General features: G+C 36.6%; 1 protein-coding gene across 3 annotated transcripts in view; it reads right to left on the reverse strand.

Annotated features, from left to right (window-relative positions):
* Positions 1 to 16,778, reverse strand: part of LOC144763310 (uncharacterized) — a 109,853-nt gene that overhangs the window by 42,963 nt on the left and 50,112 nt on the right. For all 3 annotated transcript variants that reach the window (XM_078648787.1, XM_078648785.1, XM_078648786.1), the window contains exon 4: positions 9,765 to 9,878. In XM_078648787.1, the coding sequence (XP_078504913.1) occupies positions 9,765 to 9,878 (114 nt within the window). The remainder of the gene's footprint in view (positions 1 to 9,764; positions 9,879 to 16,778) is intronic.

The following is a 16,778-nucleotide window of genomic DNA, read 5'->3' on the forward strand; positions in this document are numbered from 1 at the left end:
CACAAGATAATTCATTTTGTTTTCCTTTGGCAGCAGCACAGATGGGAGGATCGCATACATTAACCTACATGGAAATGTAGGTCTGGCTTGACAAAACAACAATCACCTAATTTTTTTAACCTACACCAATATTATTCTACAGTTCATTGCTTCCACACAAATACATATCTATTCCCATGCTAGTTACTTGTAATGCTTTACATTACCACTCAACATTTCGTTAAAGCCAGACTTATTGGCATTGCCAATGCTTGTTTAGTATGAGCAAGGAAGTTGTAAGCCGTCTTTGGAGTAACTTTATATCATTTGTACAACTGGCCAGCTGCAAAATAAAAATCAAAAGAAGGATATTAAAAAAACGCAGCCCTAAATGGCGGATTGGCATGTAATAGAAAAGAAACGTGGAAAGTTCCTAACAAATCCAGGGACCTTGAAGCAACAAGGTTGGCAAACCAGTGTGAACTTACATGGGAGAATGTTGGAAATCTAATCCATCAGACTCCAATCTCAGTGTTTTGAAGCCATTATCAGGAAGCATGGCACACACTAATAAATGCTCATACCTGCACATTCATAAACACATTGGGATCTCGAAACGTCATGAGCTCATCCTTCCTCGCATTTAGAAGGTTCCAAACCATAAAGGGCATTAATTAGAGTTTGGTGAATGGGATACTCGTGGATGTTCCATCGACCATGTGCGAAGAATATAGTGGCATATAACGGACGTGGAATGGGTCGTGTTTGTGACAGAGTATCCTTCCACCAAGCTCTAAATCAGGACCTAATTTTCACAATCTGAAAATCACAAAAGCAATGCTCTACACCACTGTTCGGGACCAACACAACAGTAGCCTGGGCCCATATATTTTCAGCAACTATTCCCAATTTCATTTAAGACAGAAGACTGCTTGTGCCTTTTGGAAACATGGTTTGTCCCATCCACCCTTCTCCATCAAGCACATGGACTGGGTTACTGGAAGAGGTGGCTGGGATTGGATATCATTGGCCAATCAGCCATCATAGAACAAGAAATCTCCTGTAGCGTAGTCAGGTTTTCCCCCAGATGTGATGTTGTAGGGACCACATAGCAATCTTAAATCTGACTCTGCATGCCCTCCCTATTAGGGTGTTGGCTATCCGTTCTAAGATTGCAAGTTGCGACCTGCCTTTATTTAATATGCATAGGTAGGCTGGTGTGCGCTCTACTACTATTCAGAATTTTATAAATGGACCTATTAGTACATAGGTCGGTTCACAACAAAAAGATACCAGTCATAAAAAGTAGATTTGCAATTTTCAACCACTTTTTATGACCAGTATCTTAGTATCACTGGCCCTTAATGATTAAGACAGGTAAACTAAAAAAACTAAATGAAATTCTAACTTACGGTTATCAATACCACCTCCACTAATGTAGCCAAAAGCCATGCTTTTATATTGGAGTGCGCCCTTGCCTGTATTATGATACTAGTCGTGTCAATACCTATAATGTAATTTAAGAGGTCCATATGACAATGTATGTATATCGATGCCCAGAAGCAGTTGAAATAAAATAGAATCATACCTTGACAAGGAAAAGAAGTTTAACACAACACAATACAGAACCTCAAATTATACAGTCATTTAAGACGTATTTAATCTCTGAGAAAAGCACTTTGTCAGCATATCAACAAACCTACACCTCGTGCCCACAATTTTACATGTTTTAATAATAATTACACGAACAAACAAGAGAAAGCACAATTACCAGCGGACTTATTCTCTGACAATAAATTTAACCACACAGAATTAAGACAGTATTCCCTACAAATTCTCACAGACTCAACCACACGATCACTCACACTCGTATTCATGGCGTGGATTCAGTGGTGAATTGTTAGTCAAGGTGTTTATATGAAATGTACCTGTATTGTGCAAGCAATTGTCAGTTTCATACTTAATTTAGCATGCATAAATTATTCTCTTTACAAGCCTGATGCTGAACCCTTACCAAGTCAGTTACAAGGAGGTATCATCACTTCTAGTGCAGTGCACTGTCCGGTTACTGTTCCCCAACTTAGGGGAACTTGGAGCTCAATCCATTAATGGGCAGGGGGTCCACTTCGACAAACTTATAGTTCCTTCCAATTAGAGGTGGGTAACCAGTAACTGAAAACCGGCATAACCTCTCGCAGCACTCAATCATTGGTAGTAGCTCATACGCTAGAAGGCCGCCATCTTTTATACTTTGGGCGTCCCACCCTAATTAAGGTGGGCCTTCCAACGCCCATTTCCCTTGCCAGCGTCGACCATGCAAAGTACGGTGGATAAGATCTGGTAAAAATCAATAAAACACTCCATGCGCTTGGAGAAAATGCAATGCACAAAAAACATCTTGGATACAGAAAGTCGAGATCTGTACTACCAAAATAGCGATTAAAATACTCAACTTTGGGGTTAGCTTTGGTCAAATATGAATCTCTGACAAAATTTCGATTTCACTAAAATCGACCTACACAAATATCGTGTCTTAAATATAGATTACAATTACATCGACATCCTATACTTATTTATAAATTTACTCAAACATCGATCTCACTATATCGATATACAAAAATCTCGAGTAAACTAATTTCGATCACACTTATATCGAAATACAAAATATCGACAGTCATTAATATATATACCACAATACAAAAACATCGATTACCAAAATATAGACATCAATAATATCGACATTACCTAAATATCGACTTTTCTAAATTATTCTTACAGTTTCTAGAAACATTATACACATTAAATAAATTAACATTATACCCATATAACTACGTATTTACATAATAAACACTATTAAATAAATATATCTCTCAAAAAAATATTATTAAATTACTAAATCTATGGTAACAATTAAATATTACTTTTGTTATATATACACATATTTTTTTTATATTATAAATGTTTTAAAGCTATACTATTTAATTATATTATATTTAAAATACTTACTAATACACAAACTCTCTGAATAAACATTTCGAATTCAGCAAATTAAACTATTAAAATGAAAAAAATTCAAACTAACCAATAGGAACTCTTTTCTAGGTTTCTAACCAATCACAAACTAACACTAATTAAACATACCCTATATAAAGAGCTACAATTAAGACTCAAAAACCAGCAGAAATTATTCAGCTTCAAGGAGAAATGCACTTATTTCTACTACCCTAAATATTGTTCTCATACGAATATACTACAAATCAACTAAAAGTAAGTAATGTTATGTTTCAGTATAAAATGTTACATTATTTGCAACCTGCCGTTCATTGTAAATATCTAAAACTGCTTTTCTATCTATCTCTACATATTTCCAAAAACAGATTCAAGGTTAACAAACAGATGAACATTTTCGAGAAAAGTACAACAACAAATTTGAAAAGTAAGTTTATTAAATTACCTTTTTAAACACTAAATAAATGCAAAATCAATAGTAAAAATGTTATAACTAACTCATAAATTCCTACTTAAATGTCTAATTTTTGTTTTTTATTAAACACAGTTTTCAAAGACTTAAAATGTGAAATGCTTGTTTAAAAAAATTTAACTTCTATTATAAAAACTAAACTAAAGATTCATCATACCATTACTTTTTTCCACAGATACCTTTACTAATTAAAGCTGCAACATAACAACAAACAATCTACCATCAACAACTAAAAATTAAAACTAGGTAAGCATAGAAAACATGCCCAAGTACTAATATTTGTATTTTAAACACTCACAATGTTAATATTTAACTGTTTGTATATTTAAAACAGTTTTTTTAAAATGATATATACATCAGATTAAATGTTGCAAACGTTTTCATAATAAAACATTGTACCTTAGCAAATGTGTTATAAAAATACACATATAAACATTCACTAAAATATGCTTCATTTTCTTTCAACAGACCACTACAATCTATTAAAGCATCAATCAACAAAAAGATCTCCTTTGAAAATATACTACTTTGGAATAGGTAATTACCCACAAATGTTACATACTTATTTTTTTTCTCTTCTAATAAAATGACTATTTCTAATAATATTTAATACACCTTTTCTAGATTTAAGAAACCAACAATGACAGAAGATGCAAGATTTATCTCATCTCAGAAAGGGAAATTTTTGTTATGCTATATGGGGTATACTTATACTCAGGAAAAACAAAAAGACCTTAAAGTTAACTGGAAATGTACTAAGTATTATTCCAACAAATGCTATGGTCGTGCAACAACCAGAGAAACAAGTGTGATTAATACTACTGAACATAACCATCCACCTAACATCTCTGAAATAGAGGTTGGATCTACTCTAGACAATATTAAGGAATTAAGCAAAACCTCTGACTTACCAACTAGTGTAATACTTAAGGAATTAATACCTAGAGTACCTAGAGAGGCAAGAGGTCAGTTACCAACTATAGCTGCTATAAAAAGAACTATTGCTAGAACCAAAAAATCTAGTAGACCAACAATAGCAACACCTAAAACTTTTGAAGATGTCATAATTCCACCTGAGCTTACCATAACTCATAATGATGAACCTTTTATCTTGTACGACAACAACAACAAAGATAAAAGGATAATAATGTTTGCAACAAACACCAACCTAAAATAATTAACAGATAGTCAAACATGGATGATGGATGGCACTTTTAGCATATGCCCTAAACCATTCTATCAATTATATACTATATATGGCCAATTCCACAATACCTGCATACCATTCATCTATTGTTTGTTACCAAACAAACAAACTTCTACATACACTGAAATATTAAACAAAATCAAAGAAGAAACAAGAGACTTCTTTCCCCTAAAAATTATAATTTACTTTGAACAAGCAATGATAAATTCTATCCTTAAAATATATCCACACACATCCATACAAGGATGTTACTTCCATTTTAACAAATGTATATGGAGAAATTTGCAAAAATTAACACTTATAGGTCGATTCCGATCCGGTAAAATCCCCGTCCGTACGATTCGTATCCGGAGCCGTTTCCGTACGACTCGTACGGACGCCGTACGACTGGACGATTCCGATCCCGATCGTCCGACCCGGTCGCGATTCGTACGGTACACGTCGATTCGTACGGAAAAGCGCACGATCACCTACACACCGTACGGCGCGTACCCCCCATGATCGCAGGGGTACGCGCCGTACCCCTGTGATCATGCGGGGTACGTGCCGTACACCCAGCGTACATGGGGTACGTGCCGTACACCCACCGTACATGGGGTACGGTGCGTACCCCATGTATGCTGGGTGTACGGCACATACCCCGCATGATGGCGCGTACCCCTGCGATCATGCGGGGTACGTGCCGTACCCGGGGGGGGGGCGTTCCGTACCTGTTTCGGCGCGAACTCTGCGTTTACGACTGTTTTCGGCTCCCGTAGGAAAAGGGTCGTACGGTGCGTACCGGACACGAATCGTACTTGCTGGGTCGTAAAAACCAGCCGCGAACAGTAGTGATGTCGCGTACAGCGGGTTCCGAGTGAGACTCGTACGGAGATTTGAGTCGTACGGAGTCCTGTACGACTCGTACGGAGTTCGGCTCCTGGTACGGATCGTACTTCGTCGTACGTACGGGACGTTTACGGGTACGATTCGTACGGGGAAAAAACGCTCCGTACGACGATTCGGAGCGCATTTTACCGGATCGGAATCGACCCCTTAGTGTTGAATATGCAACCAATATTACATTTGCATACCAAATAAAACACCTCATTGCCCTAGCATACGTGCCAATAACCGATGTGGATGAACACTATAATCTTTTAATAGAAAGTCCTTTCTATACACAAAATGAACAAAAATTGGCTCCACTTTTGGATTATTTTGAGGATACCTGGGTGGGGAGACTACACCGGTCAGGCCACAGACGACAGCCTAAATTCCTAATTCCTTGGTGGAATGTATATCAACCAACCCTAAATCAAGAGGCCAAAACAAACAACGCAGTGGAGGGTTAGCATAATGCCTTTCTATTTTCAACTGGCCGAACAACTCCTACACTACACAAACTACTAACAGCAATAAAAAAAGAACAAAGTTTCCAAGAGTTAAGAATGGAGCAATCCGTTCTACAATTAAAACCCAAACTATCAAGACAAACAGCCCAAATGTACCAATATTTACAACAACAAGTACAACTTTACCCCACAACAAGTGGACTAGAATACTTAAAAATGATAGCCAAAACACTAAACTGAAAATAATAACCCAAAAAATTTCTGGACATTTAAAAAATGCCTTAAATGTAACGAAACCATCTTATTCACAAATTATAAGATATTTTTTTTTTCTAAAAATTATAAATATATATTAATTTTTAGACAAAAAAAATATCTAACTCAACAGATTTTTTTTTAAATTGAACATTTCCCAACACACAACATTTAATAACATAAATGCATTTACCTTTTCACAACAACGTAATTAGCAAATCCAATGGTCCATAACAATCATGCTGTAATAAATCCACAGCATAAAAAAAAGTGGCCCAATACAATGCAAAAATACAACTGTTCGAAATACATCTGAAATCCCAATAATTCGATTCCCTAAAAAACCCGAAAAAGGCTCTAGAATTTAAGAAACGCTCCAGAAACCCAAATAAATCAACGAAGTGTAAAACACATAGCAGTTACAACAACTGAAATGCACTTCTTTAAAAAAAAAAACGTAACAGCTCGGAAACGGAAATGGCTGTTTCCAAAAACGTACAAGAGAAAAAAAATCATTCCCACCTACATAAAACTTAGAATAATACATTATTAATAACTAGAACATACATATATCTAACCAAAAAATCATAAAAAGCCACAAACACAATAACTCCAAGGCCGTTACTGAGAAAACGCTAAGAAAATGTAAAAACGTTAATAACGAACTACATACGAAGTTAACCCTAACATAGTAGTCCACAAACAACAAATAACAAAGTACTACCTTCAAAATTCCCTTAAATTAGTTAAAATATAACAAATAGCAATCTTACCTTCTCAGACGTGAAGTAGCTTCCAACCGCGAGCTTGAATCTTCCAAAATGACCCAAAAAGACTAAGAGCGGTTACAAAATAAAACTCCCAAATGATAGTATTATCCAAATAAGTTAAATAAATGTCAAATTAATTTGTTTTACTAATAGAAATTTGTTAAAACTGTATAATTATTTTTGCTGTATTTATCCCATGTATTAATAATTTTTCTACAAAAATATTAATTTGATATTTTTTTTTATTATTACATTAATTATTAATATATTTTAATATTTAATGTTATAATAAAACAAACTATATTGTGTTTAAATTATTGAAAATAAAAGTGTTATTTTTCATTACTTATATACAAATTGTGACTAATATGTTTAATGTATTAATATTAATATTATAAAATTAATATTAATAAATTAAAAATATATAACAGATATTATAATTTAACATGTTTGTAAAATATACATTGTATGATATGAACTATAAATATTATCTATGTTGTTATTTTCAAATATATCTACATATATAACATATATTGAAGTTCACATTTATATGTAACAAATATATTACTATATCATTTATTAACAATTGTGATGTATTGTAATTTCTCTTAAAATGTATATACTCTATATAATATATTGTTCAATGTTTTCTCATTTACTATATAATTTACATATATCACAAATGTAATTTACTGCAAAGGTATCGAAATTAAAAAGAAATTGGTGCCAAATTAGATTTATTTTTTTGTTTAAATTGTATAAAATAATTTTTTATACATGTATTATTTGCTTTAATTACTATATGAACAAATAAATAAAAAATGTGTTTAAAACTGTGTCATTTTTGTCTACTACCCATTATTAAATAATTAATACCAATATATAAATTTATAAAAATGTTTACAATATATATTTATTTTTATTATTATTTTACATATATAATGAACTATTACTATCAATTTACTATTCACACATAAATATACAATTTATTTAATTCGATACTGGACACTTAACATTAAACATTTACTTATCCAAATCCAATATAAAATATTTTTTTAATAATAATAAACACTTAACCTATTAAATTAACTATTCTAACTCCAATATACATTTAATTAGGGTAGTTGCTGTACACTGAACCTATTTAATTTACTATTCCAACTCCAATCTACATTTAATTAGGATAGGTGCTGGACACTGAACCTATTTAATTTACTATTCCAACTCCAATGTACATTTAATTAGGGCAGGTGCTGGACACTGAACCTATTTAATTTACTATTCCAACTCCAATCTACATTTAATTAGAGTAGGTGCTGGATACTGAACCTATTGAATTTACTATTCCAACTCCAATCTACATTTAATTAGGGTAGGTGCTGGACACTGAACCTATTTAATTTACTATTCCAACTCCAATCTACATTTAATTAGAGTAGGTGCTGGACACTGAACCTATTTAATTTACTATTCCAACTCCAATCTACATTTAATTAGGGTACTTGCTGGACACTAAACCTATTTAATTAACTATTCCAACTCCAATCTACATTTAATTAGGGTAGGTGCTGGACACTGAACCTATTTAATTTACTATTCCAACTCCAATCTACATTTAATTAGGACATTTCAAATTTCATGTTTTTAAAATAAATTTTCATATTTCAAAATTTTAATATCGAATTATAATTTATAAAAATATATATTGTTATTTTGAAATTTCTTAATGTATATATTTAATACACTCCCCACCCTTATCCCCTATAAACCCAACATCCCGCTCCTAAATTTTTTTTTGATTTTCTATTTTCAAAATTCTAAATTAAAATTGTAATTTTCATATTTAAAATTTAAAATTTCGAAATCTATTTTATATAAAAAAATGTGATTAAAATATTATTTTATTTTATATTTTTCATACACTCCCCACGGATGTATGACGTTACAACACAAACTTTTACAACGCCGACCTTTACCACGCAATTTTTACAACGCAGGATCCATTACAACGAACTACCTTTACAACGCATGTTTTTACATCGCACATGCTATTACAACGCATGCAATTACAACGTAAGTATAGGTAAGTATATCATTTTTTTTTAAAATTGTAATTAATTATTAAATTAATGTAATTTATTAAAAGTATTTTTTTTTTAAACTGAACCATTAAAATACCCCTTTACCCCTGTACCCCAAACCTATGTCTAATCACTATAACTACCCCTGTACCCCAAAACCCAAACCTAGCCCTGAAACCTAAAAATACCCCTGTACCCCAAAACCCAAACCTAGCTCTGAAACCTAAAAATATTTAGAACATCGATATTTCTTACCTTCGATGTTTCTAACTCGATATTAGTGCAAATCGACATTGTTGACTCGATATTTTGACTGTGCACCGTCAAATATAAAGAAAGATGAAGCAGGCAAAACATGGAGATGTGGTAGGCACTCTTTCTGCCCAAAAAATCTCCTGCTGTGTTGGACAAACCAATTCTGGTCAAACAAAATGATCCCCCAGGGGAGCTGTAAACTTTAAATAGGCAGTTGGTTTGTCAAGTGTTCAGGTTACCAGGCACAAATGACTGGGTTGCTTTCTCCAATTTAGAAGATAATGTGCGTCTGACCTTTCAAATTCTGTTATAGGGTACAATATTTTGAAATCTTGGCAAGTCTATGAATCGAAGAAAAACATTCATTCTGGACTGGTCAAACCTTTAATCTGTTCTTCTGACCTGTGCTATGACAATCAGTGCTTCCCCGCTGGCCATTTCTTGAGGATTCTCTCAAACACTGATTTTCTTCTTCGTTTATGCGCAGCAATGCATCAGACTTGCAATTCTTTTCACCTGTAAGACAGAAATCCATTCGGTTTATATTAAGACAATATTGTGTCACTCTTGTGAAGAAATAGTTTTCTCTTTCGCAGAGTAGAGCAAACACTGTTTAGTTGTGAACCTAGCTAAAACTATCCAAACATATCATACACTTCCAGATCTTAGAATAAGAGTTAAAATGCAGTGCCTTTTTCTGTTCTTTAGAATAGTGCTCTTGACTGTAAGGAGCCTAGGAGTATATCTTGCTCACTTGGTTCCTTGATGAGCGCGGTATGGAATTTAAAACAAACTTTAACAGAAACACACATTACTAAACATAAAAAAGTGACTATGCATATTCTTCAGCTTATTGACAAGTTAAAAAAATAAGTGCACAAAAGGAAACGAAACTAATGACCAGATGTACAAAGCATTTTTGATGTCACAAACAGACCGATTCACAGAATCCACCCATTTGCGACCACTAAAATGCTTTTTTACATATACAAACACCAAATGGTGATTCAGTAACCTACTACGGAAGCGCAAGTTGGGTTTGCGACCAAATACTGATTCAGGATCTGGAAGAGGTGTGTTTGGGGCGTCACCTCCAAATTCCGAATCGTAGTGGTAGCTTTTATTGTTTTGCAACCAAAATGCGGTCACAAAACAGTCATATTTTACTGGTACCTCCAAAGAGGTGCCAACCCGTTCTTAAATGGGAAGATGTCCCCAAGAAACCCCTTCCCCATTGTGAATGTTAAAAAAAAAACTTCAGAGTAGTCATTGGTTCAATGGACTACTGCCTACTCTTAAAAAATAAAAATGACACAATTTGTTTTTTTTATTTAAATGCATCCCATTTTTCTTTGAGGTAAACGGGTTGCATTTACAGAAAAATATGCTTTATTTAAAAGCAATCACAGACATGGTGGTCTCCTGACCTCAGCAGGCCACTATCCCTGTCAGGGCCGCAATTCCTAGTGGGTCACAATTTGCGACCGACGTTATTGAAATTCATGAGGTAGGTCGAATTCCCACCCAATACAAATCGGTAATTTGCAAAATGACCTATTAGTACATAGGTCGCTTCACAAATTACCACACTGGTCACATTTGCGACCAGCTGTACATACATATGGCCCTAAGTGTGATGCCAGAGGTCACTCAATTTGCATACACAAGTACAAGGCTTTCAAATCATTGTTTATGTTCTATATCATAAGTATTTACCACCACAACACATCTAGACTTATCAGCATTAGAATCCCCTTTGATGAAAAAAATAATATATATATTACCTACTGGCGGTCGCCAGTAGGTATATATAGTTAGGATTTTTTCCCTATGGGATTTTTGAAAATTCTATGTCTAATAACTTTGGCGTTTGTGGACGGAATTGGCTGAAATTTTCTGGAAAATGGAACATTTTGTTTCTGAGCAGCCCCTGGAAATTTGGGGGGGGTTCGTCAAGGGGGGGCCGAGAAAAAAGGGGGGTCCCAAAACGTGTTTTTAACATTGAGTTTTCCATAGGGCGGTCTGTCGCACTTTTAGCCCGAACGGCTGAATGGATTTCCACGAAACTTGGCAAAATTGTAGGGACTGGTAGCCCGATGTGCCTTTTGTAGGTCTCAATATATGTGCTCCAGTGGATTTTGAGAAATTAACGTTCAAAAAAAGATATATATCTAGAGCCGCGCCTGGAGCGCTCCCAGGTACGCGTACAGGGGAGCGCTCCAGGCGCGCCACGCGATCTGCGCACGGCAAGCTGATTGGTTCTCGGGTGTCTATAAACATTCGAAACAGTCCGCAGCGGCCGCCATCTTGTGTCTCGGTAGGATTGAGACACAAGAGGTGGCAAAAATCAAAGGGGGAAATGAGCAAGAGGGAGCAGGGTACACACCCCCTGACCCCCTAGGTTTCATGTGGGGGCCATAAAAGGCTCCCGCGGGTGAAAAAAAAAAATTTAAAAAAAATCGATTTTCGCGGGGGTGAGCGCCCGGTACGCGCACCGGGGAGCGTACGGGGGAGCGTACCATGGAGATTAAAAATGACAGACTTTTAAAAAAATAAAGCTTCTTTTTAAAAATTGGAGGTAGTTCTGAAAAGAACTTTTTTTTTCATTTTGTTGTTTTATATATTTTTTTTTTGTTTTTTTTGTTTTATATTTTTTTAGACTTTTTAAAACAATTTTATATTTTTTTGGGATTTTTTTCAAGGGAAAAACAAAAACAAGGATTCCAAAACTGCTCAACAGGAGCAAAAAAAATTGAAAATTTAGGGACTGGAAGAGCAGCGGTGTTGCTGTTTCTTTAGGGCAATCAGTTCAACACTCTGCTCCCCATAGCAGAGCAGTTCGTCACACTCTGCGCACAAAAATTTGATGCCCGCAAACACCGGCTGAATGTTAGGGATCATTCTTCCACGGGGTGGTCCCGAAGGTGTTGCTCCACCAGTGGAGGTGCTGCCGCCATCTGTTGGTACATTCCGTGCCAGCTCTCTGACACTCTCCCTGGCAAAGTTGTTAGGGTGTCTTCTTTTGACATGCCGGATCAAATTGGCATTGCCAAAACTATATTTTTTCAGAGGATTGCCTCTGGATAAACTACTCCCACATATTTTGCATGTTACTTTGGGAGCGTTGACTTTTTTCTGTCCTTCTGGGATGTCGTAAAATTTCCAGATGAAATGGGTTTTTTTCTTTTGCTGAGGAGGGTCCTCATCTAAAAATCCCTCTGAATCACTGCTGGATGACTCTCTTGCAGCCATTGCTGGAGATCAGAAAAGTAGGAGATAGAGTAGACACAACAGCTCTTGCTCTCTCCAAGTACAAAGCAATAGTGAGAGAAATGGGTGGGTTTCACACAATTTGGAAAAAAAAAAGTTCTGAACCAATGAAAAGTGTTATTTTAAAGTCACATGGTTTGACGCGCTTACGCTACGCGCCCCGGGGCGCGCCCCGGGCGTGTATCGTAAGCGCATCGGGGCGCTTACGTTGCGCGATCGTATGCGCTTCCGGGTGCGCTTACGCGGTGCGTCATAAGACGCATCTCGCGGCTACGCGATACGTGTCTTATGACGCAAGGCGTGGCGGCTACGCGATACGTCACGATGTTGTTTTCGTTCTCGGCAATAGCGCTTCCGGGACGCGCATTAGTACGCGCCCCGGGGCGCGCCGCCAGATTGCGCTTACCCGTGCGTTCACCTGTCCGCGCCCCGGGAGCGCACTAAAAATAATATTAAAAAAAAATAAAAAAATTATAAAATATAAAATTAGATTTAAAATGTATTATTTTTATAAAGATTTGCTATTAAAAAACCTATGAAATTCACTGAAAAAACCATAGGTTATAGACCATATATAGTTAGGAATTAGCATTTACAAAACCTTGAAAATTCACTGAAAAAACCATAGGTTATAGACCATATATAGTTAGGAATTAGCATTTAAAAAACCTTATTTTACTCACACAAAACCATTGAAATTCCATATATAGTTAGTTGCACTAACTATATATCGCGCACCCGCAATCCACTGCTGATCATGTCACATATTACATCATTCATGACATGGTCAGTGACATCACTGATGACATCACTGATGACATCTCAAATGACATCACTGATGACATCACTGATGACATCTCAAATGACATCACTGATGACATCATGATACAGCAATACCAGTTACTACATACGCACTCACTGATTCCTACGTCTACACACACATTCACTCATTCACCCATACAATCACTCATACATACAGTCACTCATTATTACAACACTATCATATGCACTCATACAGCTATGCAGACACTCACACACTGCCACTCATCCATGGAGTTACTCACACACCTAGTCAGTCCTGTAAAGAATCAATCACACTTCCATTTCCTCATCTATACAGTTAAACACAGAACACCATACTTCAGTGACATCACTGATGACATCACTGATGACATCTCAAATAACATCACTGATGACATCTCAAATGACATCACTGATGACATCATGACACACCAATACCAGTTACTACATACGCACTCACTGATTCCTACGTCTACACACACATTCACTCATTCACCCATACAATCACTCATACATACAGTCACTCGTTATTACAACACTATCATATGCACTCATACACCTAGTCAGTCCTGTGAAGAATCAATCACACTTCGATTTCCTCATCTATACAGTTAAACACAGAACACCATACTTTTCACACATATACTAACACATACTTACTCTCTTATACAATCACTGATACAAGTACACATTGATATGCAGTCACACACCTCCCAGCCAGCCACACACACACTCAGTCTTCCATACATCCACTCATTCTTCAATATGTAAAACATATTTAAACTTTACAAAAACACACAGACACTAGATGATGTCATCAGTGATGTCATCAGTGATGTCATTTGAGATGTCATCAGTGATGTCATCAGTGATGTCACTGACCATGTCATGAATGATGTAATATGTGACATGATCAGCAGTGGATTGCGGGTGCGCGATATATAGTTAGTGCAACTAACTATATATGGAATTTCAATGGTTTTGTGTGAGTAAAATAAGGTTTTTTAAATGCTAATTCCTAACTATATATGGTCTATAACCTATGGTTTTTTCAGTGAATATATATATATATATATATATATATATATATATATATATATATATATATATATATATATATATATATAAATATATATTACCTACTGGCGGTCGCCAGTAGGTAGTTATAGTTAGGATTGTTTTCCATAGGAAATCCGCAACATTCTATTGGGAATAACTTTGGCGCCGAATGAGGGATCTGCCTGTAATTTTCTTTAACTTTGCCTCGCTGCGCTCCGCTCCTTCCCTGAAAGTTTCAGGGGGATCTGTCAAGCGGGGGCCGAGATAAAAGAGGGGTCCCAAAACATGTTTTCCCCATGTTAATTTCCATAGGGCGGTTGGACTCACTTTTAGCCCGAACGGCTGAATGGATTTCCACCAAACTTGGCAAAATTGTAGGGACTGGTACCCCGATGTGCCTTTGCTATGTCTCAAGATATATGCTCCAGTGGTTTTTACGAAAATTAACTTTGAAAAAATATATATTGGGCTACATTGGGCTATATATATGTTAGAGCCCAAATGTAGCCCAATGTAGCCCAAAGATGGCCACCAGAGTAAAAAAAACAACAAATGTAGCCCAAATATCAGCCAGATGTAGCCCAACTATAGCCCAATGACAGAATGTCCCAGAGTGTTCTAAAGAACAACTAGAGCGCTAACAGTCTTACTTATGACAAAAGTATGGCACACCTGAAGTCATCTTGATTGGAATAAAGTGTTAACACTTAAAATATTTAATTTGCAAAGGAACAAAATGAGGGGGTTCATTTTGCCATAGAAATTATGATTAGTGCTGAAGAAAGAAAAATTAGGGCACATTTTGAGTGACTTCTCAAATCCTCTTATATTTCATTAAAAAAATTCTGATATGCAGTCTCCCAAGATGGCCACCAGAGACAAAAGAGCCCAAATGTAGCCCAAATATCAGCCAGATGTAGCCCAACTATAGCCCAATGACAGAATGTCCCAGAGTGTTCTAAAGAACAACTAGAACGCTAACAGTCTTACTTATGACAAAAGTATGGCACACCTGAAGTCATCTTGATTGGAATAAAGTGGTAACACTTAATACATTTAATTTGAAAAGGAACAAAATGAGGGGTTTCATTTTGCCATAGAAATTTTATATATATATATATATATATTTATATATATATATCTATCTATATATATATATATATATCTCACACAACAGGAAAGCCCTTTCGAAGAACCTCACCTCACGAAGATAAATTGCAGTTCACTTTATTGGCAAACAGCCTGCCAGCAGGAACCATCGAAGAGCAGCAAAATAAAGTTCATTCGAGCCAGACGCGTTTCAGGTGTAACCCTTTCTTCAGTGGCTTCTCATACAAAACGGCTGCAAGCGCTGCTGGGAGTACACTTTTATTTCCAATACCTGTCCATGTGGGCGTGGCCATATGCATAGCCTTGTGGGTAATGTAGTGTGCCCCAAAGTATTGCCCAAGTGGGTGCTCTTGCCGCATTTTCAAGTGTCCATAAAAACATAAGCACTTCTCCAAGGCGGGACCTGCCCTGCTTTGTGGCTGCAAACCGGAGCTGTTATGAATTGGTGTCTCCCTGTAAAGTCACCAATTCGTCTTCGTTCATTCCCGCTAGGCACTGCAGTAGTGCCTTAGCTGACCCGCTTGCCGAGGTGTGCTGTTCTTCGCGACCAGGGAAGGCCGCCTTTACATCTCACACAACAGGAAATCCCTTTCGAAGAACCTCGCCACACGAAGATAAATTGCAGTTCACTTTATTGGCAAACAGCCTGCCAGCAGGAACCATCGAAGAGCAGCAAAATAAAGTTCATTCGAGCCAGACGCGTTTCAGGTGTAACCCTTTCTTCAGTGGCTTCTCATACAAAACGGCTGCAAGCGCTGCTGGGAGTACACTTTTATTTCCAATACCTGTCCATGTGGGCGTGGCCATATGCATAGCCTTGTGGGTAATGTAGTGTGCCCCAAAGTATTGCCCAAGTGGGTGCTCTTGCCGCATTTTCAAGTGTCCATAAAAACATAAGCACTTCTCCAAAGCGGGACCTGCCCTGCTTTGTGGCTGCAAACCGGAGCTGTTATGAATTGGTGTCTCCCTGTAAAGTCACCAATTCGTCTTCGTTCATTCACGCTAGACACTGCAGTAGTGCCTTAGCTGACCCGCTTGCCGCGGTGTGCTGTTCTTCGCGACCAGGGAAGGCCGCCTTTACATCTCACACAACAGGAAATCCCTTTCGAAGAACCTCGCCACACGAAGATAAATTGCAGTTCACTTTATTGGCAAACAGCCTGCCAGCAGGAACCA

This window comes from Lissotriton helveticus, chromosome 6 (genome assembly GCF_964261635.1).
Source record: "Lissotriton helveticus chromosome 6, aLisHel1.1, whole genome shotgun sequence".
Taxonomy (NCBI): domain Eukaryota; kingdom Metazoa; phylum Chordata; class Amphibia; order Caudata; family Salamandridae; genus Lissotriton; species Lissotriton helveticus.